The following is a 12,521-nucleotide window of genomic DNA, read 5'->3' as shown; positions in this document are numbered from 1 at the left end:
CCGTGCGCGCCATCTACAACGAGTTCCCGCACTTCTTCCTGCCATAGACAACATACATACTCTTTGGTCATTTATAATCTTCGTTTGTCCATAGACAAAGACATTCGTTACAATATCGCCAGTAGAATGTGTCAAAATTGGTCATAGATTAATAATCAGCAGATTAACAGTACATTTCGCATGATTGTTCGCATTTTGAGCAGATCAGTGAAACAACTCACAGCTCTCAATTTGCATTTCGAACTTCTATCTGCTGGCATAGTTATAATACATTGCCGTGAGCTGCAAATTTAGTTGTTGAGCCGTAGCTCAACGGTTAAGATCGTAAACTTCACTTTTCAGCCGGTTTACTCACGTCTAGTCAAAGTATATAGGAACAGATGCATGATGTATCGCCAGTGATTATCAATTCTATGGAATTGTGTGCAAGAGTTTTCTACTAATCAAAAAGATCTAGACGATTGCTACTGTTTGTTGTCGGTCTATTATGCAGAATAGACTGAATATGATAAGATGCATGTTATGGTTTACAAATATTATAACTGTTTTCAACGCCGAATCAAATCGTACCTTCGCGATCTCTTAAAATTTAAATGTTCTGTGGTTTTTTTTTTGTAGTGTCCCACTACATTAAGAAATTACAATGCAATTGAGAATCCTGTCATAAAAGTAGATAGATATAATTATTAACTCCATGAAAATGTATCGGTAATATTTGATATATTAAAAAATGTACTAAAATGACGTACAAGAGTACTAAAGAAACGGCGAATTTCTTACTTATCAAGTGTATACTTAATTTCTACAAAATAAACAAAAACACCCAATAGCGTAACAAATATAAAAATCAGTATTTATAAAGTTTAAATACTTAATCGTAGATATGAAAATGTTTCTCGTATAGACGTTTTCAAATATCTCACCGGCTCAGGACTTCGTACAAGTCGCTTAAAACAATGTCGAGGCGCACATCTTGAGCTATCAAGATATTTGAAAATATTAATACTTTTGTGAAGTTTAAAACTTGGCTGTGTCTAAATATTGTCATTTCAGCATATTTATAGTTATATATTTAATATTACATTGTTAGTTGTTTAAAAGTTAATATTTACTATATCAATATTAATGCCTATATTGCAGTAATTTTCGTCTCATTGTTTATTGCTTAAAAATCATATTTTAAACTATTCTAAGTACGATATAAAATGAAAATTGCTCTTAAATTGCAAATAATGTTAATTAATACCAAAGTGTATGAAAATATTAAATACCTTTACTATAGAAAAATCATATTTAAAATAGCGACCACATAGAGAACTTATTTAGGTGTATGAAGTTTTTCATTCTATATTTTTCATATATACGTATTCTTTTATTTATACCATATTTCTATATATCTTAAATATAATTTTAGTCCCTTTCCACCCTTTTCTTAAAGGATGGGAAGGAAAAGTGGATTTGACGGTGGAGGAGACGCATAGGAAGGGGAAATGTCCTCTTTATGTGCGTCTCCTCCGTCGTATAAGGGTAGGCAACGCATCTGCAATTGCAAATGTCTATGGGCAGCGGTCGCTTTCCATTTCGGTGGATTCAGATGGCCGCTTGCTCGTTTGCCAACTCATATTATAAAAAAGTTTCAATATCTATATATTATGAAAAATATAGAATAAATATTTACAAGTTGATATGCACAATTTATGCTATTAGTTGAGTTTTTATTATCTTAAGTAAGTATTATATGCTTATATTTACATGCAGCTTAAAAGTACATAATATCAGATCAAGGCCTACGATAACTTAGTACAAGTTTTTAGTACTCAAATTACTTAAGTTTGTGTCAATATGCAAGCTATATATATTTTCTTATGGACAATTTTTGTAAGTTTTTTGTTCCTAAATTTAAGGTGATTTTTGGGTTATAGAGTGCCATTTTACACCAAAGATAAAATTATTTTGCTTTTAATTTACTATATTTTTTATTACGGGCCAGTAAAAGTGAATGAAAACTATGGTCATTAAAGAATGAATGAACAGGGAATGAGATGAAATGTTAAAATGCTGTATTTTGAAATAATAGTAAAATATAAATCAATAGAGAATCTATTTTTTCAATCAATGAATGATTTGTCAATTACATTGCGCTTTAATCAGGCATAAAATAATCAATTTCGGCCTAAATCTTATGAAATTATAATTATTGATTACGAATTCTGCGTATTTTAAAGTTTTCTTAATTTTATCTTTTAGCTTTAAAATATATGTGCTTAATTTTAGGGCAAATATAAATGCATTTATTATTTATTCTCCCAAATGCATTTTCTACTATTAACGTATTCCATTTTTTGTACTAAGTCAAGTTTTATTCGGTTTAAATGTTATAAACTAAATTCAGTTAGACACAGCCTTACAAATAAACGCGCTATAAAGTTAAACTTAGTAATAAGCAAAATTTGTACTAATATTAGTGTTTATACTCAGTTTAAATTTATATTGCGTTTATTTCTAAGGCTGTAAGATATATTTACGAATGGTTTTTCAAAGCAATATCTTTAGTATAAAAAATTAAGCATGCTTTATTATACAAATCTAAATGGAGGTACGTACTTAGTGTCACATTTTACTAGTCTAAAATAGATTATATTATAATTCTCACTAGATATGATTTTAAAATAAGTATTTTAGGAACATTTTTAATTAAAAAAAATATATATCTCGAACACTTTAATTCTTTAGATTATCTAATATATTCAGATTTTCTATTTCAATAATCCAAATTCTCAGAGTGAATAAAAATGTTGTCTATTATTAATTAAATATTAGAATAATACATTATTTTTCCATGTTAAGGTGTTTGAAAATTCTTTAAAAAATCAATATGTATTTTTAAAAGTATGGAATATAGTTGGTTTAGATGTTTATAAATTATAATGAGGTTGCTACTTTAACCTTATACAGAATATATTTAATGTTTACTATATATGCATGTTAGTATTATGTCTCAGACAATTTAATAAATTCGGCCTCACTTAAAATTTCTCTCTATTTATGTATTTGTTAATTTTTAAATAATGTTTAATTATATTGTTAATAAACACTCAAATTACGGAATGTTTTATGCTCAAATTGGAAGCCAAATTTTTATGATGTAAATGATCGGTAGCTTTACGGACAATGTATATAATTTTCGCAAAAAAGCCGTTTAAATCACGTAGCGTATGTTATTGAAGCAGTATTGTGTTTAGCTATTCGACCATTTTACCACCTCGAGAGCTACGAGCGTCTTGCTCCCTTAGACAAAGTAACATTCGATTATCGACATCGGTGTTCGAAAAGTCAAAAATAAATATACCGACGAATTGAATACCTCCTTCTTTTGGGAAGTCGGTCAAAAATGAATGGAATTGATAATAACATTCGATAAATCACGTGCTTGTTACGTATTAATTTCTGTATGTTTTAACACATTTTGTCGATTCTACAAGCGACATTGCTAATCGAAAGTCATTTTGTCGAGGGGGCAAGTATAGGTTTAACAGGGTAAGGTGAGACTAATTCGTAGACCTGTATCGCCCCTTTTTGTCCAGCGCCCTGGGCGGTCGCCCTAACACACCCTACTAATGCCAGCGCTGTTCCGTTTACATTGCAAATATATAATTTTTTGAAACGGTGTGACGTCGTCGGTTTTGGATATCATGTAATAATGGACGAATTCTTTTTTTTTTATTAAGGCGCTGCTGTAGCAAATTGCGCATCTTTGGCAGCTTGGAACAGGAATTCTACAGATTGATTCGTGATATTTCAGTATGTGTTTTATTTATTTATAGGTCTCTCCTGTCTCGTTTTTCTTATAAAGATGGTATATCGTTTTATTAGCGTCTCATATTATATTTTTAAAACATTTTAAGCACTTTTAAATAGCTATTAAGAATCTTGCAAAAGTTAATGTTAAAAAGTACATCTTGAATGTAATTGTGTGCTCTCATGCAAAAGTTTATGCTAATAATTTAATATTGCACGTTATTCAATTTATATTGTTAGTTGATATTGCTCGAAATGTCTGAATTATTAATATAGAGAAAAATTATCTTTTCATAGTTGTGATCTACAGAAATAAAAATATATTCAATTATCAGAGTTGTTTAATTCATATTATAAGGAATAATAGAAATTTTTTTGGTGTGGCAACATTTCCGCGAAGTCGGGCATTTGCTCGCGGGCTCTGGTAGCGTCAAGACGTGTCAAAGTGTTCGGTACATTTTGAGGTTGCAATTGTAATAAGTGGTTGATTCCTTGTTCCTCCCAAGTTATTCTTGTAAAATTACTTTAAAACAGATAGATTATGTGTTTAATCAAATGATCGCCATCTCGTAATTCTTTTTTTTATTAATATTCATTCGTAGTTGCTAAAATATTTATAAGACCTTTGTTCCAATATGTCTTTCTATATAAAATCGCGAGCAACATCTATAGGTAATAATCATCGTCCTCCTTATCATACTACCGTAAGGTCAGTGCAACGGGTTTTTGTCCTTCACAAAACTATCATACGTCATCGCAGTCATCACTCCCTTTTTGATCATGTCGCCTTTCACGCAATCCATCCATCTCTTTCTAGGTCTACCTCTACCGGTGTACAATATCTATAGGAAATATAAGGGTGAAATAAAACAACTTATTCCATACATGTATTTTAATGTACCATTATGATTGTACCTATAAATATTTAAAAATGTAAAACAGTGATAAAATTCATAATAACCAATACAACTGTTAACTCAACTAGGATTGCGAAATTATATTTCAATTGCTTAACGAATTTCGAAAATAATGTAATAAGTATTTCGTTATCGTTCGTATGCAACACCGGGTATAACGTTTCATAATATCCTAAGTTACACACAGGTACTGTAATAATTCTCTTGGTGCATTAGAGCGAGCACACCTTGACTAAACTATCGCACAACTGTTTAGTTTTGATTCCTACGAGCTTATATGGAGGTGGCACTACTCGAATTTTAGTTATGCAACCAAACGATAATTGTGCGATAGTTTATTCAAAGATGTGCGCCCACTCTTGTTTCAAAGTTCCAATTTCAAATCTGTGAACTATTTGACAGTTGTACAGGGTATATGGTCAAAAGTTGGCCCCATATCCAATAGGGATCACAACAATTTGAATACAAAAGTTTGTAAACACTGGTCTGTCGGGAAGTCCACCTTTAGAGCTAAGTCCTAATACAGTCTTTGATGGATTGTATATGTTCAAAAACTCTAAGCCCACGGGTCATACGGAATGCAATTTTGTGTAAAATGGAATCAAAAGTCATTTTATTATAATTAATAGAAAAATTACTCAATTTATCACACAAGGAAATAATACAAAGGTACCTCCCGTACAATACATTGAGCAGTATCCTATAGTTATACATAACATGCTACGTGTCTGTAATACACAGTAATAATTGATTATAACAAATGTTACCACACTATTATCGAATTTGGCAACTGTCATGAACACATATAGATTATATTTAAAAATAAAAAAAACTAACTTTACGATTTTTCAACGCCGCATTGTTAATGACACATTCATGTCGATATTCAATTAAGGACGAATCAATCAGTAAAATTAGTTTTCTTATTTAATATTAGCGTATAAGAAACCACTATTATAACACTGTTAATTCTTTATTCATGTTCTTTTCGTGCTGATTGCCACATTACCAAGTACTTACAATATTCTTCTAAAATCCAATATGTAATTAACCGATTATCATTAAACATTCAAATGTCAACTACAAATCAATCACAAACTACATCTATCAAACACTCGCACATTAAACTAAATTTATATACAAATTAAATCTAAATATCTTAATTATTGAAAACTACATTAGTCGACATCCAAAAAGTCAGTAGAAATCGTACCTTAGTATGCGCACGGCTACTGATTTTGTTCGAGTATAATTGTAATTTAAACACATTCAGAACTGTGTAATGGTTATAAAATTGAATAACGTTAAATTTGATTATTCCTCATGCCACTTCTAGGTTTGTTCCTCGAATGACTACAGAACAATGACTGGAATGGACTCGAAATGTTAATTATATTTTATCTGAATTAATATTTAAAATATAAAACTGGGATTACGGTTCAGATAAAAATTAAGCAATACATTGTGCTGAAAAATTTTAATTTAGAAATTATTTTAATAATACCAATCTCAATAATTTAGCAAGACGGAATCAACTCACAGTAATTATAATTAAAATGGTTTTTAAATTACACAAACGCGGTGTATTCAAAAACGATATTTTTCATGTGTTCTGTTTTGGTTCGGTCTACTAACCATACAAACTTGCAATTTCTTCAAATACTTATGCACACAAATATCCATATACTATTATAACCTTTATTAACGGTTATATTTAAATGCTTTAACATTTAAAATATTGATTGTTTAGATTAACACATATATTAATTAAATATTTTAGTGAGAATCCACAAAAAATCATGGGATATAAATAGAACTTTAAAATATAACAATAATTGTTATTCCAATTTTACATTAATAAATTAAAATAGTATGTTGTAAAGAACCATTTTTGTTTATAGACAGTCGTTTAATACTTTTGTAAACGATAGACTTCAAGTCAAGAGTTACTTTAGATCTAGATGTCCACATATCTAGAATAGCCGTAGATAGATTCAGATACCTATTTCCTACCAACATGATACATACCAACATGATCGAGTAACCATTTAAGTTGTGCGATTTCATCTTTTGGATTTTAAGATATGCAACCATAACTAATGTTCAAAATGTTTGTTATACTCATGGATGTAATGAATAACGTCTACTTTTCAGTTAGGTTTGGCAAGTTCGTAATAAGGTAAACTACTCAGATATTGACCACTCTAGACTTGAAATCTATTGTATGACAAATCATCTCGTATGTGTCCAAAAGTCGTTCATGGTCGTCGATGTAGCGGTTGAGGCGGTCGTTGGGCGCTTAGCTGGGGTGCTGCGCAACTGGCCGCAGTCGGTAGCCGCCGGTGCCGCGCACTGTGTACAGCACCAGAACAGCCACCGCCACCACCGACATCCCGATGGCGTTGATCACAATCGCCTCTTGCGACATCGATGCATACGTATCGCTCCTGTACACCGCATGCCCCAAAATTTAAATTTTTACAAGCATTTTACAATTTTATCTATTGCCAAATCGATTAACTCTACAAACCTTTTTAAACACCATGAAGAAATAAAAATTATGATAAATTATTACTCTTGTCTTTAAAATGAGACATTTTAAATACACAATATATCACTTTATTTTACTTTTAATTGTCTAAGAAAATCGATTTGGCACTTCAAGTGATCCTAAAATAAAAGCTGGTTATGTATTCCCTATGTTACCCAATAATTAGTAAAAAAATTAGAGACATTTCAATAATTACAGAAGCAATTTAAATATTAGTATTTCCAAACTGTTAGATATCAAAAACCAATACACAGAATAAGTTAGTAAATATTACATGCTGTGAAAGAACGTAACTAAGTAAATCATTTTCAATTCATGTCACAGATAATTAAATTAAACATTGAATTTAGTACGCGGTTTTATCAAGCCAGTCGAAATGTCTGTTAGAGTAATTAAATATTTGTCACAAAGCAAGTAGCCTTAATGATAATTACATGCAAATACCCTTGACATCAAATCTCAATATATCCTAGATAAAAATGTAAAAGTAAATATTTTACATCATGACAAGAGAAACAAATAACTAGAAGCACATAAAAAAGCAATGTTACATGCAGGTATACAATCTAAGCTACATGCAGTTAAATGTGCAGATGAAATTAAAAAAGTAAAAGCCAAATTATAACTTAAGATTACTTTATTTTTATGTAACAAAACATATTTATCTTAGATATCATTCCTATAATGGAATGTATGGCCTTAAATTATTTTCTTTCGTGTATTTTTTTACCTAAATCATATTAATACGGTCTGATTTGGTCTGATACAGACCAAACCTGCAATGAGCCTCCTTCATTATAACGTTTATTATTTAATATACATTCTTTTACCCTTCAGAAGTTATCTCTTGACTGATAAATAAGTTTTACCAATATTTCTAGAACCTAATAATGTAAAAAGTTAAATAATCTAAAAATGTATTACAAAGTCAAACTTAATTTACCTGCAGTCCTACTGTTTAAGTAATCATTAGAATGATATGCGCCCTATATATCAGTCAGGTAACAAGCTACTTTAATATAGGTAAATTAAAATATTAAAAAAACTGTATTGCAATTGCAAGACCTCGATTTTTATAAGTCTAAACAAAATGTTATTAGCTAATAATGATCAGCGATGTGTAATTAAATTACTATTTAAAAATAGCATCACGCTGATATCTTAGCAAAATTAACACTTGTATGTAATCTGTGTGAATTATGATTCTGGCAACATTTCATCCATAGCCTGTCTATGGTTTTGTCTATGTTTTAAAGGTCTACTGAAGCTCGTATGTGTTCGCGAGATGCTGCCGTGCGGAACTTGTCCCTCGACAGAATGTACATGACCACTGCTAGGATGGCGATGGAGGCAACTCCGATGGCATTGATGATGACTCCTTCGTCTGGCAGCCCACTGTACCTCTCCGCGCTGTGGATACGCACACGTTCAAGCAACGAACACAATGACAGTACACATGTATAAGGTGAAAATGACAAATTAAAAACGTGGCCACACAAAAAAGCTAAAAGGTAATTTAGATTGGAATAACAAATGAGTGTCAACGTATAATTTTCAAGTATGCGGGTCACAAAAGGAAGAGCAAATATTGTAACAAGTGGAATCCAGTTCATTAACCTTAGCTACGAATTTCTGCTACCAAAAGATTCATACAAAAAGTATTGTCATCGCCCTCATTATTACAATAAAACTGAGATAGCAATATTTATGAATAAAACAAATGAACCACGACGAGTAGTTGATATTTGGTCAAAAAGAAACATATAAAGCCAATTGAGTTTCAAACTTTCGCTTGTTATAACACTACTAAACATAATTTGCAGACAAATTAACATGCAAAAACATTCCCATTCAACATTCATAATGCAAAACGAAATAGAAGTATTGCTATGGTTATAGCTTTTTAAAAAAATTGCGGTTTGTACTTACCCAAGGGTGAAGATGGCCTTTTCAGTAAGACCGGTGAGGCAAGCAGCGACGCCGAGGACAAAGGTCAGGACACCGAAGGCAGCGTGCACCGGCACGAGTGAAGCGCGAAAGCCAGCGGTACCCTTGTTGCAGATCAACAGCAGAAGGAAGCTGAAGAAGCCGACTGCGTACTGGAAATATTATCCACAATTTAACGTAACGATTTTAATAACATGGCAACGAAAATCATTCACATAGTTGAGATAAGCCCGTTAAATTTTACGTAATGTAACAATCACTCTCCTAGGAACATTTCCTAAAAGTAAAAAAGCAGAATGTCTATTCTATTCTTTTTTCAAACATTCTACTTTACTTTCTGGCTTACCTGAAGTCCAAACAGTCCCATAGCGACAAAGCCAATCCAGCTGTGCAGAGAGTAAAAGTTGTTGATGCCCTTTTTGTTGTGGTAGTCGAGGACGGCGAGGAAGCCGATTACGATGCAGGGGAACGCGAGCGCGTGGAAGATGGCATGCAGCAGCTTCACGTAGATACGACGGAAGCAGCGGCAGATGCGGTACAACAGCACCGCTGCGAACATACAAAAAATAATACGTTACCTTAATATCTATCGGTTTTAGTACGTTTTATTGGCCCTTAGTACATGAGATGCCCAGGGAACTCAGATATCGGAATTCTGGGCAAGATTCATAGACAATGATTTGCTTAGTTAATAATTCAATTCCATTAGAAATCTTGATTATGGCTTTTCCGTTGAAGCTATTTCACTAGTTTTGTTTGAAAAATACTTGAATAGGCTGACAATTCAGTCAGACAAATCTAACTACAATAATCCTGAATGATAATTTCTAAGAATCAGTTACTTACAGAAACCGCTAAAAGTAATGAAGCCAGCAACCATCAAGGTGGGATGCAGGTTGAACTGCTTCTCGGGGATGTCATCAGCCCAGGCATAGCCCTCCCGGTAGAAGAATACCCAGAATACGGTGAGGGCGGAGACACCGATGAGCAGGATGGTAGCGAGCGTGATGACCAGCGCATACTCGCACCACTCGCATGCGCCTCGTTCATGCTCGTCCGAGTCATATGAGCGGCTGCGTTGACTGTAACAGTAAAGGTACACGTTATAATCTCACTTTAAAGACATTAAAGCATCTTTCCGCTCTTATCTTGCGGGCTTTTGAACCACAACGTGATGTATAGAAAATACTGTCGCGCAGCATTGATCGTAATAAGCCCAAGAGTAAAATGCTTAAAAACTAATACCTGAAGCTTTATTTTAAGCTCTAATTAGAGCTTAAGACATTAGATAGTTTAAGTTGTTGTGACCAGAAACCTGTCGTAGGGTATTTTTAAGACGCGTTTGTACTAACCGCTTGTACACAATGCCTCAAAAGAACTCGCCTTCCGTGCCTTAATCAAAGAATTGTTGAAATCTACTAACCAGAAAACCGCAGCTTCGACAGTTACATATGCACACAAAAGCACGCATATACATGATGTATGTGAGCACAATTGTTTAATTTCCTACACAATGCAAGCGTAGGTGTGAATATATATGGACGCTTGTGTGCACTAACTTCTGTAGACAGATGTAAGCTCATGTTGCGTTGTAATGGGCCCGTGCAGACCGCACAAGGGTGTCAAGTAGCGTGAGATTATTGAGACGACAGCGCCGGATGCTCTCGGCATGACAGCTCTGGGGGCGTAGACACGAAGCGAGAAAAAGCGACATTTAACTACTTTATAACACGCGGGTCGTGTGAACAGCATTTAAATATAATTAGCGAAAGTAATGAGATTATAACTACACTAGCTGTTGCCCGCGACTCCATCCGCGTGGAATTAAAAAAAACAAAAGTGAGTAGCCTGTGTTCTTCCAGGCTATCCTCTACATCTGTACCAAATTTCACCGAAATCCGTTCAGTCGTTTAGGCTACAAACTCTAATAAACATCTATACATCCATCCATCCATCTACACTTTCACATTTATAATGTTAGTTCGATAAATAAGTCAATCTTACACCTCTGTTGAAAAAAACCCTAAACCAGAATAACAACGCTAATGAGTTTGTAAATTAATAGCTTTGATTGGATTAACCATGTTGACATGTCAGATTTGTGAGCATTTACATAAAATCAATGTTACCTGCAGCTCACTTCATAATTGATCTTGTTAACGATCTAACGTAAATGGTTATATGATAAGTACTCGTAAGTATTTGTACTATTTTTTTTTATAATATTAGGTGGCAAACGAGCAAGTGGCCTGAATCCACCGAAATGGAAAGCGACCGCTGCTCATAAACATCCGCAATTGCAGATGCGTTGCCTAACCTTAATTATCCCTTAAGAGACGCACTGAAAGAGGACATTTACACTTCCTAGGCGTCTTCTCTACCGTCAAATCCATTTTTCCTTGCCATCCTTTCCACTTAAGAAATGGTTGAAAAGGGAAAGAGACTAAAATTAGGCCTCCGGCACCACACTCGTCAGACGAAACGCGGAATTGCTTCCACTTCACGCTTGTTTTCTGTGTGGTCGTGGTATTACAACGAACCGGCCCATTCATGCGAAGATGTTAAAGCGGGCTCTACCACTGCTCTACTAAGTAAAATTCTCTAAATAATAACTCTCTTGCAGTACAAATTTACTAAATAGAATAGACTAAGTAATTAGCTTGATCGAGTAATGTTAAACGTTGCTATAGCCTATAAAGACCTACATAACATGACAACAGAAGATGAGTTGCCGACCAATAAGCAAATAAACCGAGCTTAGTGTTTATATCTTGTCACGAAATTATGACGTTTACGGTCTTGAATCAAGCATAAAAGTTACATCTGTTTGTTAGCGATTAAAATTTGCATAAACTCAAGGTTAAAATGTAAATACTTAAAATGGACATAGGATATTTTAAATCTGAAAATCACTCTTCATTAAACACGATAAGTCAAGTGACCTTTAAAATTGTTATAAATAAGAACAACCTTTCCACGGTATTTTTATACAACACAATATACCAGCGTTTTCTATTAAGTTACATTTCGTATAAATAGACAAGACCATTATATAGATTTATCTAAATCTAATTATTATAAATGTGTCATAAACAAATCACTTTTTTTAAATGTAAGTGTGGTAACGCGACTTGTGTTATGCTAGGTTGCTGAAGTTACTATTTATTTTATCACTAGGTGTTGGTCGCAACTTCGTACGCGAGAAATTAACGTATTTTACTCAGTGATAACTTAAGCTTTTAATGGTGAAAGAATGTTTAAAATGAAATGAATGTTTGTTAAAATGTTTGAAATTTCAATACATACAA

General features: G+C 33.0%; 1 protein-coding gene across 4 annotated transcripts in view; it reads right to left on the bottom strand.

The window, feature by feature from the left end:
- Positions 1 to 6,060: 6,060 nt before the first annotated feature.
- The window catches only part of LOC106109408 (cytochrome b561-like), a 37,035-nt gene continuing 30,574 nt past the window's right edge, over positions 6,061 to 12,521 (bottom strand). For 3 of the 4 annotated variants that reach the window (XM_013290901.1, XM_013290900.1, XM_013290898.1), the window contains exons 2-5: positions 10,060 to 10,295; positions 9,560 to 9,762; positions 9,196 to 9,365; positions 7,886 to 8,676 (exon numbers count right to left, since the gene is read on the bottom strand). In XM_013290901.1, the coding sequence (XP_013146355.1) occupies positions 8,517 to 8,676; positions 9,196 to 9,365; positions 9,560 to 9,762; positions 10,060 to 10,295 (769 nt within the window). In that variant the 3' untranslated portion in view covers positions 7,886 to 8,516. Of the gene's footprint in view, positions 7,163 to 7,885; positions 8,677 to 9,195; positions 9,366 to 9,559; positions 9,763 to 10,059; positions 10,296 to 12,521 lie in introns of those variants that run through there. The other variant, XM_013290899.1, reaches the window with a different exon arrangement.

Source organism: Papilio polytes, unplaced genomic scaffold (genome assembly GCF_000836215.1).
Source record: "Papilio polytes unplaced genomic scaffold, Ppol_1.0 DF821289.1, whole genome shotgun sequence".
NCBI classification, from domain to species: Eukaryota; Metazoa; Arthropoda; class Insecta; order Lepidoptera; family Papilionidae; genus Papilio; species Papilio polytes.
The sequence above is the reverse complement of the archived record's forward strand: the minus strand, read 5'-3'. Positions and strand labels throughout refer to the sequence as shown.